The following is a 23,657-nucleotide window of genomic DNA, read 5'->3' as shown; positions in this document are numbered from 1 at the left end:
GCCTCCGCTGCCTCCATCAGCCACCACAGCCGCTTTGCCTCTCCGCTCTGCCCATGCTTCCACTGAACCAGGAGGATGTAGGGACGTGCCTGGGGCTACTTGCCGACACGGATGAAGGCAAAACGCGGCCGCACCCATCTCACCCACTGCACCCTCCAGCCTTGGACAGCAGGCCCAAGCGGTCTAGCCGTCTAGGAGGTGACGGCCAGGATGCAGGGCAGCCCAGCGGTCGCAGCCCAGTCCATGAAATTGACGAAAGCCGGTGTCGTGGGGCCTTCCACAACCGCACCGAGAGGGATACGCATTGAGCATGAAGCAGGCATGCTAAGGCATGCAGCACGAAACTACCGTGTAACCGTGCCGCCATGTCTTACCGTACCATGTCCAAGTTTTGCAGACTCCCAGGACATAGCGCGGGTCCAGACTGTGCGCGATGTCATTTAAGTGAGGTTGCGGGCTGTGTGACAGGGTGCAGCGTGCAGCCGCAGTAGTTGGCGTCGACGAGACTGCCTTGACTCAAGACGACTGCGCATGCAGCGGGCGGAGGGAGGCCGTGCAAGCCGGCAGCAGCAAGACTGCACATGCTCTATTCACATGTTGCTTGTTCACTACTCTCATACTACGGCATTGCACGCTGAACACAGGCTTGCTTCTGCTGAGACTTGAGCTCGCATTTGGCGGGCTCCCCGCGTTTCAAGACTGCCATGCCGTGATACCAGCTAATCGCTATTTACACCCACTAGTTAGCATACCGGTTTAGCAGAGGCTTTGTTCTACAGGGAAAACGGTCTCGACTGACTTTCGGTGCACCCTCCCGCCATGGTTCTGGCTTAACCAAAGATCTGTTTGGGAGGTGTAACGAAAGCCGATGGGTCGCAAGAAGGCAGAAAAGGGCACGGCCCGAGCCCCGCACGGCGACGAGCTGCTGCGTATCCTGCACTCACCGGCGACACATGGAAAGCTCAGAACGCTTGTCAAGTCGGGGATGGACCCGAACTGCAGTGTCGAAACCGCCTGCTTCGACAGCACAACTTGGATTCTGCCAGGGGTTGCGAAACCATGTATCCCATTACTGGTCTTCGCGTGCTTCAACGGGGTGCCAGCTGCTACGGTCGAGCTGCTGATCAAGCTGGGCGCGAACCCCAACTCCGTGACGGACTGCGGTCTACCCTGTCCGCTGGCCGTGCTGTGCGCCAAAATTACCCCGGAGGAGCAGCGGGCGCTCTTCCAGGTGCGGCCGTCTCGCGCCCGGTGCACTCATTCTTTAATAGCTGTGGGGGGCAGGTTCTGTGTGGGTGCGGGGTGCAACAGACTCGGGTGGCGTGCGGTAATGCTGTCCACGGCATGTACTGGGTTTCAAACTTCCGGCGGCCCCCACGACGCCACCGCCTGGTATGCACGCTTCGTGCCGGAAGGGATGTGGGCTGGAAGGGATGTGCACCGGCCACTGCGCCGCCAGTCCTAGAGCTTCAGGGGCCTGTAGGGTGGTCTGGCGTGGTTTGCCAGCAGCAGGGGAAAGCTCGGGCCCCAGGGGAACAGCCTGGGCGCCGGCGTTGCCCGCGGCTGCGAACTGTGTGACTAACGGCCTTTGTGTAGCCCAACCCCACAGTTTTGTACGAACCTGACTTCCCTCGTATCACCGTCATGCAGCCCGCCTTACTCTACAACACGCCAACCTCGCCTCACCCCCGCCTCATCCCCTCCTCACACCACCTCGATCCCCCCTCACCCCCGCCTCAACCCGTCCTCACCCCGCCTCATCCCACCCCCTGCCGCCTCCTCAGGTCCTGAAGCAGCACCGCTGCACCACCTTCAACAGCCGCCTGCGCTCGGCGCGCAACGAGGAGCCGTGCCACATCACCTGCAAGGTGCGTCACCCGCGTCACGACAGCCGCGTGCGGGGGCCGTGTGTGGGGGCCGTGTGTGGGGGCCGTGTGTGGGGGCCGTGTGGGGGGGCCGTGTGTGGGGGCCGTGTGTGGGGGCCGTGTGTGGGGGCCACGTGCGGGGGGCCGTGTGTGGGGGCCGTGTGTCGTATCAAGACCATCGCGTCATATGAGGGCCCCAAGGGCCGCACGGTCCGTGTAGGGGCCGCAGGGTCCGTGTAGGGGCCGCGGGGTCCGTGTAGGGGCCAAACGTCAAAACAATGGCGTGGGCCAGGCGGCCGCGCCTGACGGCCAGGCGGCCGCGCCTGGGCACCCTGGGCGCGTGTTCATCCAAGGGCAGCGCTCCGGCAGCTCCCTTTGAACCATCTGCATTGCCATGACCATGACCATGATCATCTGCATGGCCGCTACCACCACCATCCACTGGCCGCCTGACGCCAACCACCAACCACACTAATGACTAATCACTGACCACACTAATGACCAAGCAACCACCGCACGGCCGCCGCCGCCGCCGCCAGGTGCTGGACCTGAGCGACTGGACGGCGCCGCGCAAGGTGGAGGGCGTGGGTGAGTGAGGCGGAGGGACGGGCGAGGAGTAAGCGGAGGAGGAGGAGGCACGGAAGTGTAGTAGGAGGGGAGAGCAAGCAAACCAGTATAGTAAGGAGCTAAAGCAGCCTAGTAAGGTGTTGGATGTCGGTAGCAATCGGATTGCGAAGTGCTGAATACTCGTTTATTTTTTTGTATGATGCTGAATACTTGTTCGTGTCGGCGCCCGCAGAGATGCTGATCCAGTTCGGGACCTTCCTGCTGCCGGACCCTCCCGGCGGCTGCGGCGGCTGCGGCGGCGCAGGCGGCGCCAACAAAACCGGCGGCGGCGGCGGCACTGACGGTACGGCACAGCAGCAGCAGCAGGAGCAGTTGGACGAGCAGGCGCTGTACGACTTCGTGGTGACGGCTGTACGGCAGCCGTGCGGGCACAAGCTGCTGGACAGCCTGTGGAGGTGGGTGGGTGGGCGAGGGTGTGTGTGTGTGTGGGGGGGGGTACCTTGGATGGGGTTACATTCATGATTAGCTAAGAACATGGTAGACGGTGGGCAATCTTGGGGCGAACAGCAATGAGGGTGGGCGGGTGGGTGGGTGAGGGTGTGTTTGGGGCATCGGGCGCTTTGGCTCTTGCCAGAACACGCTCCGAACCCGGAAGAGACAGCGGTACACGTTTGTGCATTTGCGGGGGGCATGGGGCTCCGAAGCGCCGTGTTAGGCCTCCTCCTCCTCCTCCTCCACCCACTCACCACCCACCACCCATCCCCTCAACCATCCTCCCGCCTCAGGCACTATCCGCAGCGGCTGCTTCCGCGCCTGCCGCTGCGCTCCAGCCTGTTCCTGTCGGCGCTGTCCGAGAGCTGGATGGCGGGCGCGTGGCGGCACAGCGAGGAGCGCCAGCACACCGTCACGCAGGTGGGCGCCGGCAGCGGGCAGGGTGTGGCGGTTGACGGGTTGAGGTGTTGTGTGTGTGTGTGTGTGTGTGTATGTGTATGTGTATGTGTGTGTGTGTGTGTGTGTGTAGGGGCGGTCGGGGGTCGGAGGATAGCGGGTTGAGGTGTGTGTGTGTTTAGGGGCGGTTGGGGGTCGGGGGATAGCGCGTGGTTAGCTGGATGGCGTCGCCATCCAGGGGGGTGTTGGGGTGTCCTCACCACATTGAGGGGGCGGAGGCCGCAGCGGGCGCCGGATTGGTGGGTGGGCTGGAGGCTGTATAGCGCGGCTGGACTACGACAGCTGCCACGCCCACGTCCGCTGCTGCCACGTGCCTCTGCTGTACGGCGCCATATCATCCGTGCTGCAATTGGCTCCTGTGCTCCTGTGCTCTTGCGTGCCCTTGCGTGCTCCTGTGCTCTTGCGTGCTCGCGTGCTCCTAAGTTTTACGCCCTGGCGTGCTCATGGCATGTGCCCCCGCCTCTCGCCCCTCTAACGTCTGCCACTTCCTTAAGTAGTCGTGAGTGTAACCCCCCCCCCCTCCTCCCCCCGCCCCGCACACAGGCTGTGCTGCTGCGGCTGCTGTTCGAGCACCCCGCCATGTCGGCACCGCCGCAGCGGAAGGCGCTGGGTGAGGCGGGGCAGGGGCCGCGGGAGGGTTACACTCATGATTATTCAAGAAGTGAAGGCGTGCCGCGGGAGCTTGAAGTTTGTTAATTACATAAAATGCCCATCAAGCCACTCATTCCCCCTGCCCACCGTCCCACCTCTCCACCATGCCCGCCGCTGCCCCGCTCCCCGCACCTCCACTCCTCCCCACCCTCGCTCCCCGCCTCTCCCCCCGTCTGCCGCTTAACTAGTCTTGAATGTAACCCCTCCCTCCCAACACTAGGGCTTGTCAGCCCTAGTCATCAGTGGCTTCGCCACTACCAAGTGTAATTATTCTCCCTCCCCTCCCCTCCCTCCCTCCCTCCCACCCTCCCTCCCTCCCCCCCTCTCATGCAGTGGCCTGGCTGCGTGCCAACATGACCGCCCTGCTGTACCGGCCCGAGCTGGTGGCAGCGGTGCTGGACAGGTGGTGGGGGGGGGAGGTTGCAAGGATGTTTGGAAAAGCGGTACAGGGTGCACTGGGGGGGGGGAGTGTGTGGAGAGGGAGGTGGGCTCGCGCTCGATTCCCCTCGGGTTACACCTTCATTTCTATTTTGATCCTGCATGTTCTTCCCCTCGCTTACCGTGTGCTTGTGTGTGTGCCGACGCCGGTGTCTAACTCCAGGTTCAAGGGCGCGGGCGCGGGCGATGAGGATGTGATCCACGTGGACGACACGAACCTGGTGCTGCCGGTGAGGGGTGGGGCAGGGTCAAAGGAGAGGGGTGTCGAAGAAGCAGGGCCGAGAAGAGGGGTCGAAGGAGAGGGGTGGAAGAGGAGGGGTCGGAGGAGAGGGGTGAAGGAGAGGGGTGAAGGAAGAGGGTTCGAAGGAGAGGGGTGGAAGGAGAGGGGTGGAAGAGGAGGGGTCGAAGGAGAGGGGTGGAAGCACAGGGGTAGAGGAGGGGTCGGAGAAGACGGTTCGAAGAAGAGGGGTGGAAGGAGAGGGGTAGAGGTGAGCTCGTGTGCGCAAGCCCTGCCCATGGGTGGCCGACCATCGGTACCGGCGGTACTGCTTACCCACAGATGAGGGGGGCGGGTTCAGGTGGGGCTTGTTCTTGCAACAATGCCCCCCTGTGAAAAGCGTGAGGTTCTATACCGCGCTCTTCCACTGGCACGCATCCTTATCATCAACCCTCGTCACACCCCACTCCGCACGGACATCCGCCACAACGCGCCTGCTATACTGTAGTTCCTGGCTGCGCCTTCACTTCTTACATAATCATGAATGCAACTCCCCACCTCCTTCGCTGCACCTCACACCCACACGCCATGCGCGACACTCCATGCCGCACCCCGCAGGTGGGGCTGCTGGCCGGCCCCGCGGCACTGCAGGGCGAAGTGCCGCTTGCCGCTGGCGGCGGCGGCGGCGGCGAGGGAGGCGATGCTGAGGGAGGCGACGGCGAGGGAGGAGGAGGAGAGGGAGGAGGAGGAGGAGGTGGAAGAGGCGGCGGCGGGCTGAGCCTGATGCTGGCGTATGCGGTGGACCCGGATGAGCAGCTGGCGCGCAGGGGTGAGAGAGCGGAGGGGGTGGGGCGGGGTGGGCGGGGTGATGTGGTGGGGTGGTGGGGTGGGTGGGCTGGGTGGGCAGGGGTGACGTGGTGGAGGGTTTGGGTGGTGGGGTGGTGGGGCGGGGTTTGAGGTTTGGGGTTTGGGGTGGGGTGGGGTGGGATGGGATGTCCTGACGTGGGACGCGATGGTGGCAGTGCGGGTGGCGGTGCGGGTGGCGGTGCGGGTGGGCATCCGGATCATGCGCATGACAGATGGGGAAGGACATCGTTCCACACCCACACATACCAGTATCTTGACCTATCCAGCCTGTTCCACTTATATGCTTATTCCGCCCATTCTGCCCAGCGGCCTTACGCTCGCCCCGCCCAACTGCACTACGGTAATTCCACTCATCCCACCGTCATCCCACCATCATCCCACCATCATCCCACCCTCATCCCACCCTCGTCCCACCCCCATCCCACTCATCAGGTGTGGAGATGCTGCTGGCGCGCGGCGGGCGGGTGGACGTGCCGTGCCGCCTGGGGCCCGAGGTGCTGGGGGCGGCCGGCAGCACCGCGGCGGCGGCGACGGCAACAGCAGCAGCAGCAGCAGCCGGGAAGGAGGGAGCAGGCGGAGCAGAGGGAGCAGGAGGCGAGGAGGGCAGCGAGGGAGGCGAGGGCGGGGGAGCTGGTGGTGGTGGTGGCGCTACCACGGATGGCCTGGTCACACCGCTGGTGGTGAGTGTGTGTGTATGTGTGTGTGTGTATGTACATGTGCGCGTGTTTGTGTCGGTGTGTGCATGCGTGCGTGCGTGCGTGCTGTGTATGTGTGTTCGGACGCCGTTCTCGGCCTTCGCCTCCGTCTCCGCCTTTCACCCCCACGTGCCGCATGCCTCCCTGCCGTGTCCCCAGCACCCCACGTGCCATCATCTGATGTCCCAACGCAGCCCGCCACCCGCCCTCCTAACTACCATAATAGTCATGCCCGCAACCCGCACCCACACTACACCCACCCACCCACTCTCCACACCCACCCAACCCCACCCTTACACACTCCCCCACCCCCCTGAATCAGGCCGCCTTCATGCCCTACCAGCGCAACCAGGCACTGGGTGAGTCGGAAGAGAGGGGGTTACAATCATGAATATTTAAAACGTGAAGGCGTAGCCAGGAAACGTATTTTAGCAGGGGGAGGTTGCCAGCATCTCTCAAGCCCTACTAAACCACCGTGAAGGGGGGGAGGGGTTGTGAGGTACCTCTCACGGATCGCGGGCCTGCATGTCGCATCAGTCTTTCAACACCTCAATCTTAGCTTAACGCATGCTTCATGCCAAACCCTGCCGGCACGCCATACGTGCGCGCCACATGCCGCATACACGCATGCATGATGCCTCACATTTATCACCAATACATATACACATATTCATACGCTTCGCATCTTTATCATAACCTCCTGCATCGCCTCCGCTCCGTGCCGCCGCCGCAGTCGAGCTGCTATGGCAGCGCTTCGCCGAGACCCACCCGGCCGACGCCACCCACGACGCCGTGGCACGACTGCGCGCCGCCGCCCAGTCCCTCTTCCTGGCCCTGCCCGGCTGGCGCGGAGCGCTGGACCGAGCCGCACGCGCCGCCGCGGCCGCCGCCGCCGCCGCGACGGCGGCGGCCGCCGCCGGCGGAGCCGGCGGCTCCGCCGCCGAAGGCGGCGGCGGCGCAGCCGGCCTCCCCGGCGGCGCCGAGGGCGGCGCCGGAGGCGCTGCGGCTGCTGCTGCTGCTGCCGCGGGCGGGGGTGTGTTTGGTTTAGGTGTGTTGGACGCGGTGCCGCTGGTGTGCAGCCGGGAGCGGCTGAGGGATCTGCTGGACTCCAACGTGCTTGACTTTGTGGACGGCAGGAACCTGGAGCAGGTGGGGAGGGTGTGGCCGTATGGGTATGGGCGGGTGTGTGGGGGGCTGTGTATTGGCGGGGCGGTGCAAGAGAACCTCTTGCAAGAGAACCTCTCGTTCTGCCCTTCCCCCTGTGTACCACTGTGCCTGGCTACAACTTCACTTCTTTTTTAAACATGTATGCAGTACCCCTACCGTCAACCAGTTCTTAGCTAATCATGAATGTGATCCCGCCCCCTCCCTCTGCCCAGGTGGAGGCGGCCCTGATGGATCTTGTGGGCGCGCTGTCCGCCCTGCCCGACCAGCAGGAGCCCGACCAGGAGGCGGAGGACCAGGACCAGGATGACAAGGCGGGTGCTACAGCCCCCTCCTCGCCCTCCTCCTCCCGGCTGGAGGCTCAGCTGCAGCTGGTGGAGGCGCGGCTGGCGGCGGACAAGGTGGGGGCGAGGGAGGGGGCGGGGGTTGGGGGTGGGTTTGGATGGAATTGGCGGCTGTGCAAGCAGGGTTGTATCAGCATACACCCGGCTCCGGTGCTAAACCCTGGAACCTGTTTTGCCTCATTCGCAACCTATGCCCTTGGTTTCATCAGCCCACACACAGACGCTGGCGCTCATCATGAGCGCCATCGTTTGCATTATGCAATGCAGATGATATATACTATAGTTCATATTAGGTCAATGCCTGGCAGTCTCCTATCATCACCTCCACCCCGTGCCTCCACCCCCAGGTCATCGGCACGCGCAACACCGCACCTGCTGTCTTCTTCGCTACACTTCTCTGTACCAACCCTTGCAACCCCCCGACTCGCAGGTCTGGCTGGAGTCGCTGGCTGCCGCGGGCCGCCCCGAGTCCGAGCTGGTCGACGACCCCGAGGTCTGGCGCGCGGAGGCGGCGGTGGAGGCGGCGGCAGCCATACGCGCCTGCCTGCTCAGGTCAGCAGCCGGCGTGGAGCCGGAGGCGGCGCCCAGCGCCGCCGCCGCCGCCGCCTACGCCGCCGCCGTGGCGGCGGCGGCAGGCGCGCCGTACGCGCCGCCGGTGCGGGGGTACTTCTCCTCCGCCGGGTTTGCCATGGATCGGGACGCAGTGGTCACGCCTGCTGCTGCTACAGCTGCTGCAGCCGAGGACGGCGGCAGTAGCAGCAGCAGCCGGGCGCGGGAGCTGCCGCCGGGCGTGGCGTTCGTGGAGGTGGTGGCGGCGCGGGTGATGTCGCAGCCGGAGTGGGGCTTCAGCCGGGGGCTGCTGCTGCAGCTGGGGGTGTGCCAGATGCGGCGCATGATGCGGCAGCTGCACGGCGAGGACGACGTGGACGGCGTGCGGGGCATGCTGGGCCAGATACAGGTGGGCGGGGGCGGGGGGCGGGGAGTGCGTACTGTGTGTGTCGGGGCTGCCCGTCGTCCTCCCGCCGACTCCTGCTTCTACCTCTTCACGCCTGGAATCCTGCCCCTACTGTTCCTGGCTACGCCTTCATTTCTTAAATAATCATGAATGTAACCCTCCACTCCTGCTATCCATCCTCCTCACCTCCTCCTTACCTCCCCGTCCTGCTCCCTCCCCTCACCCCACAGGTCCTGCGCTACCACTACGAGGAGCTGCTGCGCTCCATGGCCCCGCCCGAGCGCCGCCTGCTGGCAGACCTGGTGGCAGCACTGGAGGTGGCAGACGCAGCCCGCGCGGCAGAGGAGGCCGGAGGCGCCGGAGGCGCCGCGCCGCCGCCGGAGGCGGCGGTGGCGGCGGAGCCGTCGCCGCAGGCGCCGCAGGCGCCTGCGGCGCCGCTGATGCCGCGCCACTCTACGGACCTGTCGGCGCTGCGGGCGCTGCTGCCGGGCGAGAGCCTGGGCGGCGACAGCGATGAGGAGGACGACCTGGGGATGCTGGGGGAGGAGGAGGAGGAGGACGAGGACGAGGAAGATGATATGGACGGGCTGGGCGGCTTTGGGCTGCGGGGGCTGCGGGTGGGCATGTCGCCCGTGGTGGCGGCGCCGCCTGCGGCGGCGGCGGCGCCGCCGCCGCCGGCAGTGGCGGCGCTGGCGCGCCGGCAGCTGCACGGCTGCGCCGCCACTGGGCTGGATGTAATGGTCGGCAGCGCGCCGCCTTCCGGGACCGCCGGCGGCGCCTCCGCCGCCGCCAGCGCGCGCGCTACCGGCGGCGGCTGCGTGTCTGACTCGTACGACGGTTCGTACCTGGACGAGGCGATCGATGCGGCGTTGGCGGTTGGCGGCAGCGGCGGCGGCGTGCCGCACTCGCTGCCGGCGCACGTGCGGAAGCTGCGCGAAGCCAACTCCTCCGTGGATTCCGAGTCGCTGGCGAGCGCGTACGGCCGTACGGGATCGTACGAACTGCCGCCGTACGAGTACCTGGGCGCGGCGGTTATGCGCCGCAAAGACCCCAACGGCTGTAACGACGGCGCGGATCTGGATTTCGGCCTGGAGCTGGAATCCGATGTCCCGGATCCTGCACCCAGGGCCGGCGGCGCCGCCGCCGCGGCGGCGGCGGTTGGAAAAGCTGGCGGCGGCGCCTCCGCCGTTCGTGGCAGGCGGGCGACGGTTGGCAAGGGCCGCGGTGGCGCGGGCAGGGCGGCGGCACTAGCAGGCAGCGGGGGGGACGAGGGTGACAGCGGCAGTGACCGCTTCGATACGCCTTCTGGAGATGACGCGGGCGCTGCGGGCGCGGTGCCGGCGTCTGCGGCTGCGGCTGCGGCCGGCAGCATTGCTTTCGCGGCGAGGGCCACGGGCTCGGCTCGATGCATTGCCACACCGCCGGCGGCGGCGCCGGCGGCGACGGTACCGGCGCCGCAGACGGCGCGGTCAGGATCCGTGGGGGCGTCTGCAGCAGGAAGTAAGAAGCAGGAGCGACAGGGCCTGCAGCAGAAACAGCAGCAGGCGCTGCGCAGCCAGCGCCGGAGCGGTGACGGCAGCTCCGGAGCCGAGTCAAGTGGCAGCGCCGGCGGCGGCGGCGGTGGAGGCATGTACGGCGTGTACGGCGCGAGTCACGCCGGCGGCGGCGGTTACGGCGGTTACGGCCCAGAGTACGGCATGGAGAGCGTTGGCGGCGACATGGGGGCGCTGGAGTTGCCGCATGGCGGCGGCGGCGCCGATGTCCTCGGCCTCGGCGGCGGTACGGCTGCTGGCGGCGCTGGCGGCGGCGGCGGAGCCGCCGCCGCCGCCGTCGCCAGGGGCGGCGGCGTGAGCTTGAGCGCCGCCGCTGAGGCCACTGTGGCTGGGCTGCGGTCTGGCAGCCATTCGCGCAAGGCTGTGGCCGCCGGCGGCAGCACTCCACATGACGGCGGGCAGGGAAACGCGGCGGCGCCGCCGCTACTCAGCTTCGGCGGTAGTCGGCGGCGCCTAGAACGTGAAGACTCCCGGCGGGCGGACCAAGTGGCGGCGGCGGCCGCCGAAATTGCGGCGGCGGCGGCGCTCCTGCCGGAGGAGCCGGAGGCACTGGACTCGGGTAGCGACGGCGGGTCGGCAGCGGCGGCGCATGCGCGGCGGGCGCGGCCGCCGCCGCCGCCGCCGCTTCCCCACCACCATCACCACCATCGCAACGGCAGGTGCGAGTCCGGATCGGATGCTGACGGCAACGGCAATGACTCGGATGGCTCGTCGGTCAACTTTGACGGCGTGCCAGGATCACAGCAGAAGAAGCAACAACAGCGACAGCAGCAGCAGCAGCAGCAGCAGCAGCAGCAGCAGCAGCAGCAGCAGCTACAGCCGGCGGCGCCGCCGCGCCTCAGTGGCGGGAACGCCTCCGCCCCCGTCTCCCGGACCTCGTCCGCCGCCTCGCTGGATTCCACTCGCGCCTACATCGTGCACCGCCGCCGGCCTGGCGGCGGCGGCGGCGGCGCCCTCGGCGGCGGCGGCGCCGCCGACCCCGACTCCAGGGATGGCGGCGGCGGCGGCGGCGGCCACGGCGTTTCCGACTTCTATGCTGGCGGCGACGAAGGCTGGGAGCCAATGCCCGGAATGCGGATGAGCGATCAGGGGGCAGCGGGTGGCGGCGGAGCGGCGGCGGCGGCCTGGGCGGCGGCGGGCGCACGTGGCGAGAGCGCGCGGCGGCTGCGGGCGGCGGCGGCGGTGGCGGCGGCTGGGGCGGCTGGAGCGGCTGGGGCTGGAGGGCACGGCCAGTACGACGATGACGCGGACAGCGCGTGCAGCGGCGGCGGCGGCGGCGGTGGTTCTTGGGGTGCTGACGCGGATGGAGAGGATGAGGGCGCGGCGCAAGACGAGGAGGACGAGGAGGAGGAGGGGGGCTGGGGCGGGTGGCGTGGCGGCCGGGCGGCGGCGCCGCCGCCGCCGCCGCCAGGGCCGGGGTCCGCGGCGGGTCGGCAGCGCCGCCGCCTGCAGGTGCGCAGGGCGCACGCCGCCGCCGCGGCGGCGACAGCGGCGGAGCCGGCGGCAGCGGGAGCGGAGCCGCCGCTACAGCCGGCCTCGCACCTGCTGCAGCCGGACCTAACCGTGGACTCTGAGGGTGACGTGGCGGCGGCGGCGGCGCGCGGCGCCCGCCTGGCACCGCCGCCGGCGCCGCTTCCGCGCCGCGGCCGGGCGTCTGTCAGTGACGACGGCGCGGCTCGCCTCCGCCACCGAGGCGGCGACGGCGACGGCAGCGGCTGTGCGCGCGCCTGCGGCAGCAGCAGTAGCAGCGGCGGCGGCGGTGGCGGCGGCGGCAGTAGCAGCAGCCGGCTGTCGTACGGGTCCGAGGGCTCCGTCACAGGTGGCGCGCGAGGCCGGGCCACGTCGGCGGCGGCGGCGGCGGCGGGCAGCGGCAGCATCAATGGCGGCGGCGGCGGCGGTGGCGTCAATGGCGGCGCGTCGGGCGCTGAGTCAGACGCCAACAGCGACTCCACTCAGGAGTGGCCGCCGCGGCCGCGGCAAAGCCAGCCTTCTGCAGCCAAGGCGGCGGCGGCGGCGGCAGCACCGGGCGACTGGACGCCTCCGCCGGCGGCGCGCCGCCGGCACGCTGGCGCCGCTGCCAAAGGTGTGCTGGGCCGGGATGCGAGCGAGTCACCTGGCAGCAGCATTGGCTTCTCGGGCCGGCGGCGGCAGCATCTGGACAGTGACCGCAGCGATGAGGGCGGCGGCGTCGATGGTTGCGGCAGCGCGGGAAACGGCAACGGCCGCCGCGCTAGCGGTGGCGGCGGCGAGGACAGCGCGAATGGCGGCGCCAGCTCTGACGGCACAGTGGAGTGGGGCGGCGCGGAGGTGGGCGTGGTGCAGCGGCGCCGTGGCGGCGGCGGCGGCAGCCGCGGAAGCAGTGGCGGAAGCAGTGGCGGCGGCGGCGGCGGCCGCGGCAACCGGCGCGCCGTCCGGTCGCCGTCTGGCTCCGTAGACGCCAACGTTGGTGCCGGCGGCGGCGGCGGCGGCGGCGGCGACAGCGACGGCGGCTCATCGGACAGCAGCGTCACAAGCCGACCCGCGCCGCTGGCCGCCTCCGCGGCCGCCACCGCCGCCAAGGCCAGGGCCGCCGCCGCCGCCGCTGCTACCCCTGCGGCAGCTGGCGGCCGCGGCGCCGCCATCGCCGACGCCGTGGCCACTCTTTCCACACCCTGCTCCTCGCACCGGACCACCCATCCCAGCGCCAAGACAGGCAAGACGAACCCGGCGGCGCCGCCGCCGGGTGCCGCCGCCATCAGTGACGACGATGCGCCGGGCATGAGCGGCCGCGGCGGCGGCGGCGAGAGTGACGCTGCCTCACCGCTGGCTGCCCCAGTAGCGGCGGCAGCGGCGCTGGCGACCGCCCGCAGCCAGCCCGCGCCCATGGCTGCGGTTGCCGCCGACGATGCCATTGCCGCCGCCGCCGCCGCCGCCGCTGCAGGCGCCGCGGCGCCGGCGCAACTGGCGGCGGCCGTGGCTGGAACATCAGCAGCACCAGCGGCGGCCACGGCAGCGGGAGCCCTGCCTGCCGGCGGCGCCGACAAGGCGCTGACGTCACTGCTGGCGGCGCTGGCGGCTGCCAACGTGCACCCGCGCACCGACGCAATCTCTCCTGGCGGCGGCGGCGGCGGCGGGGCCAATGGCAGCGCCAGCGGCGCCGCCGCACAAGCCGGCAGCGCCAACGTCAGCAGCAGCAGCAACGCTGGCGCCGGCGGCGGCGCCGCCAGCGGCGACGGCGGTGGCGGCAGTAGCAGCAACGGCTCGGTCCAGCAGTGCTATGTGCTACAGCTGAGCGGGGCGGCGCCGGAGGCAGGCTTCTCGGCGCCGCCCCCTGCGGTCATGCAGGTGTGTGCGCTTATGTTTATGTGTGTGGCAGGAGAGAAATGATGAACGTGCTACCCTGCAATGTATTGTGTTGTGAACACGCGCGATGTTGTGCGGCCCACGCTTGCTTTCGTGCGGCCTCACACTCTATTTTATCTTGGGTGCTCCTCAGTCCTCTCTCATACACACGCCTGGTGGCGTTGCCACCTTGCTGCACACTGCTTAGACACATTTCGTGTCTTTAAAACACTTGCCCACCACCACTTGCCCACCACCACTTTGCCCACCACCACTTGCCCGCCATGCGCAGGTGTTGGCTGCCACGCCCGCCTCCGCCGACCCGCTGCATGGCTGGCTGGCGGGGCTGCGGGGCGCACTGGCGGCAGCGTCCGGGTAGGCGGCGCGTGTCGTGTGTGTGTGTGTGTGTGTGTGTGTGTGTTAAAAAACGAAACGAAAGCCCGCGTGTGTGTGTGTGTGTGTGGGCAGGCGGGGGTGCATGCCGTACGCCTTTGTGTCGTACACGGCGTTGTGGTGGCACGTGGGGTTTGGTGGCACGTGGGGTTTGGTGGGTGCGACACGCCATGGGCTCCAGTGCAGCAGCACCACCGTGCATACGCCATGTTTCTGTGCGTGTGCTCTCCCACCACACACCACAGCGCGCAGCACACCACAAGCAACACACACTCTGCCCCCGGCCCACGCCCTCCCACCCACTGCCACCACCCACCTCCACTGTTCCCAATGTTTCAACATTGCATCTTATCATGAATGTAACACCACACCCACCCCGCCTCCCCTCCCCTCCCCTCCCCCACACCCACGCAGCTGCGAGCAGCAGCGGCTGTACGTGGTGGCGGACTGCCCCGCCCGCGCCTGGCCCGCCTGGCTGCCGGCACTGCGGGCGGCGGTGGCGGCGGCGGTGCTGGGCGCAGTGCCGGTGAGGGGCTTGGAGGGGGGGAGGGGGTTTGGGTTTTTTAGGTGGGGGAATGTCTTTAGTAGAGAACCAAGGGGGGTTTGGGGGTATGGAAGGCAAAGGGGGAAAATGCTGGGGCGTGGGACTGGGGTGTGGGACTGGGGCGTAGGACTTGAGGGGTTTGACTGCCAGCGCGAGCCGAGGTGGCAGGGAGACCGAGTCGGGGATGACGGGAGGAGGCCGAAAGGCGGGGGGAGCTAGGATTGGAAGGGGGTGGGAAGCCAGGCATGGTCGGCGTGCGGTGATGCCCGGCTTCCGGCCACGATGTAGGTGTCTGTGGCCTTGCCATCGGCCGTACGCGTATTGCCGTGTGTTAATTGATAACACACGAAGCCCGACGTTATCGTGTGTATGCGTGTGTGTGTGGCGCAGCATGACCTGGAGCAAGAGGCCGCGGACGCGGCTGCCGACGCGGCGGCGGCGGCAGCGCGCCGCAGCAGGCGCCGCCGGCTGCAGCTGCGGCGGCGGCGGCACCTGGCCGAAGGCGGCGGCGGCGGCGGCGGCGGCGGCCGCGGCCGCAGCGGCCGTGCTGACGGCGAGGAGGGAGACGACGAGGACGGAAGCCAGGACGATGAGGATGGCTCTGACGACGAGGAGGGCGGCGGTGGTGCCGCGGCGGTGGCGGCGGCGGCGCGGCGGCGGCGGCGCCGCCGCCACTGCCCGGAGTGGCTTCGCCAGGCTGTGGCGCTGCTGCCGCTGTGCCACGTGGTGTTTCCCTTTGGCGGCATGTTCCTGACGCAGGCGACGGCCAGGGCGCTGCAGGGTGAGGGCGAGGACGGGGAGGGGGCAGCGAGGGGGCGGGGAGGGGACGGGGAGGGGACGGGGAGGGGAGGGAGGCAGGGGGAGCGGGTGGCGGGATTACGGTCAGAGCGAGAGCGGCATTGGACTGCGAGGGCGGATCGGTCAGGTTCCAAAACGCGAGGACCCAAACACACACGGCAGCAAAGCCATTCCACCCGCCCCACTGAACTCTCTCGCTCACCAAATCCCCATCCCTCCTCGCCCCTTCCCCACCCCTGACAGCCACCACCGACCCCGCCCGCCACGCCGCCTACGCCTCCCCCACCGCCTCTCCCCCGCCTCCCCCTCCTCGGCTGTGGCTGGACGCCGCCTGCCTGCCCGCCGCCGTGGCCTTCCTGGAGGCCCACCCCGGCAACCTGTACGGCAGGGCGCTGCTGATGCAGCTGGCGGGGAAGCAGGTGCGCGGATTCGGGGGGGGGAGGGGGAAGGGCGAAGGGGGAGAGAGGCGTGTGTGTATGTGGGCGGGCGTGGGCGGGCGTTTGCATGCAAGGGTATGGGAGCTAGGGGCAGGTGAGCAGGGTAGAGCTACCCGCCGCATGTTGCCACATCCCTCGCCCCCCCCCCCAAACAACACCACCACCAAAACCACCACAACACAACCGCCGGGGCCGCCACCGCTACCGCACACACATACACACACACACACACACACACATGCGGGCTTTCGCTTCGTTCTCTAAATTACACACGTGTGCTCTCGCACCCACTCGGCGCCACAGGTCAGCCGCGCGCTGCTGCGCTCGCCCCGCTACGGCCTCACCGGCGCCGCACGCACCGCCGAGTCGCTGCAGGTGTGTGTGTGTGTGTGTGGGTGGGTGGGTGCGTGCGTGCTTGCGTGCGTCCGTGCGTGCGTGCGTGCGCGTGCGCGTGTGTGCAATAGCACGCGTGCGGTACGTGTATAAGTCTGCTACGTCTCATCGTGCCGCATACACGCTGCTACTGCCATTTGCCGTGCGTCGCTGCCGTTGCTACTGCCACCACAACTGCTACTGCCCCTGCTACTGCCTCTGCTGCTGCCTCTGCTACTGCCAGGAGCTGCTGTACGCGGGCGGGGACGTCGGCTACAGCGCCCTCCTGGGCGGCGGCGGCGGCAGTAGCAGCGGCGTCGGCGGCCCGGGCGCTGCTACAGCCGCGGCGGCTGCGGCTGCTGCTGCCGCACTGCTGCTGGACGAGGGGGAGGAGGAGGGGGAGGAGGGGCTGGCGCTGCGGGGCGCGGGCATGACCATCTCGGTGCGTGCCGCGTGCTACTGGGTGCACGCATGCGGTCATTGGCAAGGACACACGTGAAGTGGACCCTCTCCCCTTACGTCCTCCTTAATAGAGATAACCGAACCTGCTATACACATGCCCACACACCCCATACATGCCCAACCTGCTCCCCGACCCCACCCCAGCCTGGCTACAACTTCGCCCTTCCTAAACTAGTCATGAATGTAACCCCGCCCCCCCGCCCACTCTCTCCCCCTCCCCTCCCCACCCCCACCCCCCCCCCCCCAGGTCCTGAACACGGCGCTGTGTGCTGCTCGGCAGCTGCAGGCGGTGTGGCGGAGCACCTGGCCCGGAGGCCACTCGCTGAGGCTGGCGGCCTACAGGTGGGGGGTGTGGAGAGGTGGTTTGGGTTCGGGGGTGGGTGGGTGGGTGGGTGGGCGGGGGAGCTGTTGACTGAAGAGGGAGAGGGTTGGGGGAGAGGTAGGGAGAGAGGTGGATGGGTGTGGGAGTGGGGGAGAGGTGGGGGAGAGGTGGGGGGGAGCTGTTTGCGAGCTGTAACAGGACAATGTCAGGGACACGGGGATGCAGGACAGGGCGGGGCTGGCAGCTGGGGTGGAGGATCGGGTTAGGGGATGGGTGGGTTAGGGGACGGGGCGGGTGGAGGAGTGCGCCACAACCTGAATCACCCGCACCCCGCACCACACCGCATGACCGCACCACACCACACGCCGGAGGCCTACCGGACCGATTGTTGTGGAGTCTAATAAGTGCAGCGCCTCGCCGCTCCAACCTCGCCTTCTCCTAACCAGTAATGCCTGGAACCCCGCACCGCATGACCTGCTCCTGCTCCTGCCCTCCCCCCCTCCCCCGCAGCTACCTGGCCGCTGCCGGCTACCCGCGCGCGGTGGTGTCGGCGCTGCATGCGTGTGTACCGCTGGTGCTGGAGGTAGGGCGGGACTGGGGGCGAACGAGTTGATGGGCGATGGGGGGAAATGAGCGCATGAGTGAGAGCCTGGGGGCGCGGGCGCTTGCAGTGCCGCTCCTGTACGCAAGTGCACAACATGCCATTACACGATAGCCACGATCACAATACTCGCAAACGTCGTAGCACGCTCCCGGTCGCCCTCGCTCCACTGCCCAACTCGCACCAAACCAACCCGTCAAACCCTTCCCCACCACCACTACCACCACCACCACCACCACCACCACCACCTTCCCCCCTCGTCTACACCTGCTGTCTACTTCGCTACACTTCTCTGTACCAATCCTTGCAATCCCCCCTCGTCTATTGCATTGGGTTCGCTTTAGTTTGGGCTGGTATCTACAAACCCCCCAAACACACACACAAACACACAAATACACACACACTGTCTTTGCGCTATATTTTCTTTGTACTTTAACACACACACCCACACCCACACACACATACACTCCCAGGGCGCGCTGGACGCCAGTGAGCTGCTGGCGGAGCTGCGGCTGCTGGCGGCGGCGCCCGGCACCGCACTGCAGGTGGCGGAGGAGGTGAGGGGGGGGGTGGGAGGCGGGGACATGGGGAGGGGTGGAGGGGTGGATGGAGATGTGGGATAGAGACGCACAGGGTGTGCAGCCTCTGGCGCTGTTGCGGCGGTCCGTGTTGCCCTTGCATGTGGACAACCTGGATCTGAACACATATTGAAGCGCATAACAACCCGCCGCAATTCTTTTCACACAGCCATCCCGCTGCCTTCACCAGAAAAGCCTCTCTGTCTCTCGTCTCTCCCCTTGTTTCTCAGATCCTGGCGCCGCAGCCAGATGACGACCCGCCCTCCCCCGGCGCCGCCGACCCGCACAGCCCGCACAGCCCCCACGGCGGCGGCGGCGGCGGCGGCGCAGTGGCCTTCCGGCACCTGGTGTCCGCCCTGCGCGCCGCCCTGGACCCCAACCAGCCCCACACGCTCCACACACACCTGGCAGCAGACGCTGCGGCACGCCGCCGCCAGCAGCAGCAGCAGCAGCAGCGGCAGCAGGCGGCTTCGCCGCCGCCGCCGCCGCCTGGCGGCGGCGGCGCCGCAGCCGCCGGCAAGCCGGCGGCGGCGGCGAAGCCGGGCCAACCGCCGCTGGCGCCCTGGAGCGCGCTGCCGCCGCCGCTGCGGGAGCAGTTGGTGGAGGAGATGCTGACGATCTCGGATCTGATCATGATCGTACATGCCGTACTGCTGGCGCTGCGTACGGCGCTGACGCACGCCGCCGACGTACTGCTGGCGGCGGCGGAGGGCGGCGCGGGCGCAGCCGCCGGCGACGGCAGCGGCGGCGCGCCCGCCGCCGTGGCGGCGGCGGCGGCGGCGCTTCGGCGGGAGGTGGCGGAGGTTCAGGCCATGCGCGCCGCCGCCTCGCGTATGCTTGTGGAGCGGATGGAGGCGCAGGAGCGCGCGCCGGCCTGCGCCGCCGCCGCCGCCTCCATCTCTACTAACCTCTCGCACTCCCACTCCCTCGTAAGCAACCACTTACATCATGGAGGAGCGGCGGCGGCGGACGCGGGCGGCGGCGGTGTCGGTGGCGGAGGAGGAGCCGCAGCGGCGGTTGAGGACGAGGCGGCTACGGCAGAAACCGCCGCAACCGCCGCCGCCAACGACCCGGTGACGTGGCGGCACATCAACGGTTTGTACGAGCACGGCAAGGCCGTACTGCAGTGCGCGGCGGACGCGGCGGCGGCACTGCTGGACCCGCGGACGCGGGCGGAGGAGGTTGAGAGGTGAGCGCGACTTGACAGAGGGGGAGGGGACAGGTTTGGGACCGGCCGCTGGAGTTCACAGACGTCGGTAACGACGCGCCTGCTGTACCGCTGTGCCTTCCTGCCTACAACTATCATTTCACTTCTTACTGAGTCCGAGTCATGAATGTACCGTAAGCCCCCTCTATGTCGCATGTGCCGTACGTGTGTGTGTGTGTGTCTGCACGTACGTGTGTCTGCACGTACGTACGTGTGTGTGCCACACACCCGCACAACGCACGCAGGTGCGAGGTGCTGGTGGGCTGGCTGGCGTCTGACTCGCAGCTGCTGACGGGGCTGGCGGCGCTGAGGCAGCTGCCGCCCGCCGCCGGCCTGGCGCTGCCGCCGCACCACTACGCCCACACCCACCCCTACACGGCGCCGGGTGAGGAGCGTGGGGGGAGGGGGGTAGCCGTTGGTAAAGCGAGTGATCAAACCGCAAGTATGAAGGCGAGGCGGGGCTTCGGTGGGGGTTGCAAATGCGAGCCCAGGTTGAAGCAAAGCAAGCTGTGTTAGCGGAGCACCAAAGAGGGGCGACAGTTGCAAGGGATGTTGCTTATGGGAGGGGGCCGAGGTGTCGTGGAGGAGCATGACGAGCGGCGCCGGGGGCTGTGGAGGGGATTAACTTTGAAACAATCCCGTAAGGAAACAGCCGCGCGGTAAGGAGATGTGGAGGGGAGAGGAGACTTGGGAGGCAGGAGAAACCGCCCCCACTCGGCCATCGGCCTTGCTCACGTGTAGGGGCACCCCGCGCAGTCTGCCACTGCTTGTGGCGTGCCTCTGACGCGCATGCTACGGCATGTGCCCTGGCGGCGGTTTTGGCCCCCCACACAGGCGGCACGGCCGACGACGACGGCGAGGAGGGGGATGAGGAGGAGGGAGCGGTCGCCTGGGGCGAGGCGGGGCGGGGCGGCGTGCCGGCCCCGCCGCCGCACCACCAGTGCAACGAGGTGCGTGTGTGGGTCACCGTCATCGATCATCGGGTATTGTCCTACGGGGGTTGCTGCCCCCGTACCTGCCGCGACGATACCGCACGCGGCCGCTCAAGGGCTGAAGCAGCTTGCTGCCTCAGACGCCTCTTCGCGAGCGAGGTGCCCCACGGCACTGGCGCTGGCGCTATAGCGCCCTAACGCACACACACACGCACACGCACACACACACACACACACTTTGCGCAACGTTTTCCTTGTGCTCTTTAACACACACACACACACACACACACACACACACACGCAGGTGCTGTACCGCATGATGGTGCCCAACTGGCGGGACGAGCCCCCCGCCCCCGCCTCCCCTGCCCCCGCCTCCGCCGCCTCCTCCTCCCCTGCCTCTGCCCCCGCCGCCTCCCCCTCCTCCTCCCTGGCGTCCGAGTTCGAGCGCAGCAGTTGGTCGCTGCCCACCCTGATGCGCGGCGAGTTCAGGCCGGTGGGGCAGGCGCGGCTGCGGCGGCTGTTCGACGAGGTGAGGGCAGGGGGGGTGGGGTTTGGGGTGGTGGGGTGGTGGGGTGGGGTGACAAGGTTGAAAACATTGGGAACATGATAGAAGCAGGGGGGTCAGGGGACAGCGAAAGGGGGGTGGGCGGGCGGGGGAAAGAGTGGGAGTGATGGGGGTGCGAGGTGAGGGCAGGGGGGGGGTCCCGAGGCCTAGGGTGAAGAAGGCTGCGGTTTCGCCTGCGTGTCATGGCCTCCCCACGCCCCCACGCCTCGCCCGCACCCCACGCTCCGCATGCCCATGCCTCGCCCGCTCTCGCTTCGCCTCACCCCCATGCGGCACCCCATACTCTTCCAGGTCTCACACCGGCCCGCATCTCTACCCCCACTTCCCCACCCCACCTGTCTGCTAAGGAGTCATGCCGGGAACCCCACCACTCAACCCCCACCCAACCCAACCCAACCCCACCTCCCCACCACCCCGTCCCCACCCAAACCCCACGCCACCTGCCCGCAGGTCCGGGCTCTGGCGTGCGAGTGCCTGGACCAACTCAGCCGCATCGCCCCGCCCCCGCCGCCCCCGCCACAGCCTGCGGCCGCAGCAGGCCCTGCGGCCGGCAGCTTCCCCAACTTCCACTACCAACACCAACACCAACACGAACACTTCGGCGGCCGAGGCGGAGGGGATGAGGAGGAGCAGGCAGATGACGATGCAGAGTACCTCACCTCCGAGGCGGCGGCAGCAGCTACAGCCGCTACAGCCGCATCGGCGGCGGCTGGTGGGTCGGGGTCGCTGGGTGCGGCGGACGCGGCGGACGCCATCGCCGCCGTGTGCGCCTTCCTGCGCCAGGCCCATCAGGCACAGGCACAGGCACAGGCCCATGAAGCCCACCAGTCCCACCAGGCACAGGCACAGGCACACCAGACACAGGCCCAAGCCCAGGCACAGGCACAGTCCCACCAGTCACAGGCACAGGCCCATCAGGCGCACCAGGCGCATCAGGCGCAGGCGCACCATGACGGCGAGCTGGGTGGCCAGGGCCAGCAGGGCCGCGGACACGATGGCTATGGCGGCTACGGTGACGAGGACGGCGAGGACGCGGGAGAGGGGGCAGGAGGGGAGTGTGGAGGTGCTGACGGTGCGGAGGGCTGCGAGGCCGCGGGCGCGCAGTTCGTGTACCTGCCCGGCCTGCCGCCGCACCTGCAGGTACGACATGTGTGTGTGCCGGAGGGTGTGTGTTAAGTGTGTGTTAAGTGTGTGTATGTGTGCCGGTGTGAGGACCCGGCCCGTCCCCACCCTGTCGGTGTGGCATGGCCGACATGACAACTACTGGGTGTGTGGGTGGGCGGGTGGGTGGGTGGGTGGGTGGGCCCCCGCGGCCTCTTGGAGCCCTGCTGCCCTGTGGTCGGTGCCGTACCGCACTGGCCCACTCCAGTTGCCCAGGGAGGCCTTCACGCCTGCACCTCCACCCGCCCCCTCCTTCCCCCGCGCTCTCCTCCTCGCTCTTTTGCAGTGGTTTCGGTGTAGTTTGGGCTGGTACCCACAACCCACCCTCTGTCCCCCCTCCCCCGCCTCCCCTTCTGCAGGTGCCGCTGCAGCCGCACCACATCCAGCAGCTGCAGGCGCGGCTGCACGCGCAGGCGCAGCACCAGCAGCAGGCACAGCATGAGGGCCTCGGGGGGCAGCAGCAGCAGCAGCCGGGTGAGGGCGAGGGCGAGGGTGAGGGCGAGGACGGAGGCAGCAACCACTTCCACTTCATTGGGCAGGAGGAGTGGGAGGGGGAGGAGGGGGAGGAGGAGGAGCAGCAGGAGGGCGGGGGCCTGCCGTGGGAGGCTCTAGGCGGATTGGCGGGCTTCGTGTTTGCGGACGGGAGCGGCTTTGGCTTTGCGGCTGGCGACGGCGGTGCTGCTGTTGGGGTTGGAAGCGACGGCGTACAGTATTACGAGGCTGGGCGGGGACGGGGCGCAAGGGTGGTGGTGGAGGAGGTGGAGGACGATGACGAGGAGGAGGAGGAAGAGGGCGAGGGCGAGGGCCTGGATGACCCCCTATGATTGCCCGTGTGCTGCTGCCGGCCGGCATGCGTGTCTTGTGCGGGTGTAGTACACTATGGTAGGGAGCTACAGTACCGAGTGCCGACCAGCGTGTCCAGCACCGGTAATCGAAGATGCTTTAACCATGCGAAGTCCAGGAAGCCAGGGAGCACAGAAGTTGGAGACGCCTGGACCGGTAATAGGGCGAGCAGCAGCTGCTGAGAAGTGAGAGGTATGATAGGCTGTGCAGTAGGGGGACAACCGAGGCAACCTGCCTTACCACTGTCCGCACAACCATTCAAGGCCCGAGGAGGCACGGATCCTAAATGCCTGCGAGTCTTTTTACGGACACGGGCCGACGGGCGAGAGGCGGGGGCGCTCCCTTTGTGACGGTCACGACTGCAAATGTGCGAAGCTGCATGGCCTGACGCTGTCACCCTCCAAGTGGCAGGGGCGTACGTGGCCGAGCCTAACGCAATAGGGGAGCTGGGCAGGGCCTTGGGGATAGGAGCAGCGCGCGAAGGGCCGGGCCGCTGGGGCGCTGGGGCCACCGCCAAGGCCCACCGCCAAGGCCTAGGCATGCTGAGATCAGCAATTCAGCAGGTGCCACTGTGCCAGGCGGCTGGCGTTTACGGCAGTTGCTTGAAGGGTGTGCGATGGGGCAGGCTGGCCTGGTCCAGCACGTGACAGCGTACGGTAGTGGCGTGCTGTATTCCCGGCAGACGGCCAGACCCCAACACTCAGCAGCCAGTTTGCTACGTCAAGGGCTCAAGGCATGAGCGCGCGGTTACTAGAACGCCGGGCAGTTACCCCGGGACTGTGCCGACGCGTCGCTGCCGTGGCTGCCGTGGCTGGCAGGCTGGTAATGCGCTGACGAGCATCCCTCACGCTCTATTG

General features: G+C 68.2%; 1 protein-coding gene across 1 annotated transcript; it reads left to right on the top strand.

Moving 5' to 3' along the window:
* Positions 1-619: 619 nt before the first annotated feature.
* Positions 620-23,655, top strand: CHLRE_14g619800v5 (uncharacterized protein). The gene is made up of 30 exons (XM_043070160.1): positions 620-1,231; positions 1,785-1,868; positions 2,405-2,453; positions 2,665-2,887; positions 3,218-3,344; positions 3,924-3,990; positions 4,365-4,434; positions 4,633-4,699; positions 5,305-5,515; positions 5,986-6,233; positions 6,571-6,607; positions 6,982-7,397; positions 7,628-7,813; positions 8,187-8,714; positions 8,942-13,588; positions 13,878-13,960; positions 14,393-14,504; positions 14,913-15,303; positions 15,564-15,739; positions 16,061-16,132; positions 16,374-16,571; positions 16,839-16,933; positions 17,424-17,496; positions 17,988-18,071; positions 18,323-19,281; positions 19,545-19,684; positions 20,134-20,249; positions 20,536-20,760; positions 21,247-21,936; positions 22,317-23,655. The coding sequence occupies exons 1-30, from the start codon at positions 869-871 to the stop codon at positions 22,779-22,781; spliced, it is 11,202 nt and encodes a 3,733-aa protein (XP_042916833.1). The 5' UTR covers positions 620-868; the 3' UTR covers positions 22,782-23,655.
* The last annotated feature ends 2 nt before the right edge of the window (positions 23,656-23,657 follow it).

This window comes from Chlamydomonas reinhardtii, chromosome 14 (genome assembly GCF_000002595.2).
Source record: "Chlamydomonas reinhardtii strain CC-503 cw92 mt+ chromosome 14, whole genome shotgun sequence".
NCBI lineage: Eukaryota > Viridiplantae > Chlorophyta > Chlorophyceae > Chlamydomonadales > Chlamydomonadaceae > Chlamydomonas > Chlamydomonas reinhardtii.
The sequence above is the reverse complement of the archived record's forward strand: the minus strand, read 5'-3'. Positions and strand labels throughout refer to the sequence as shown.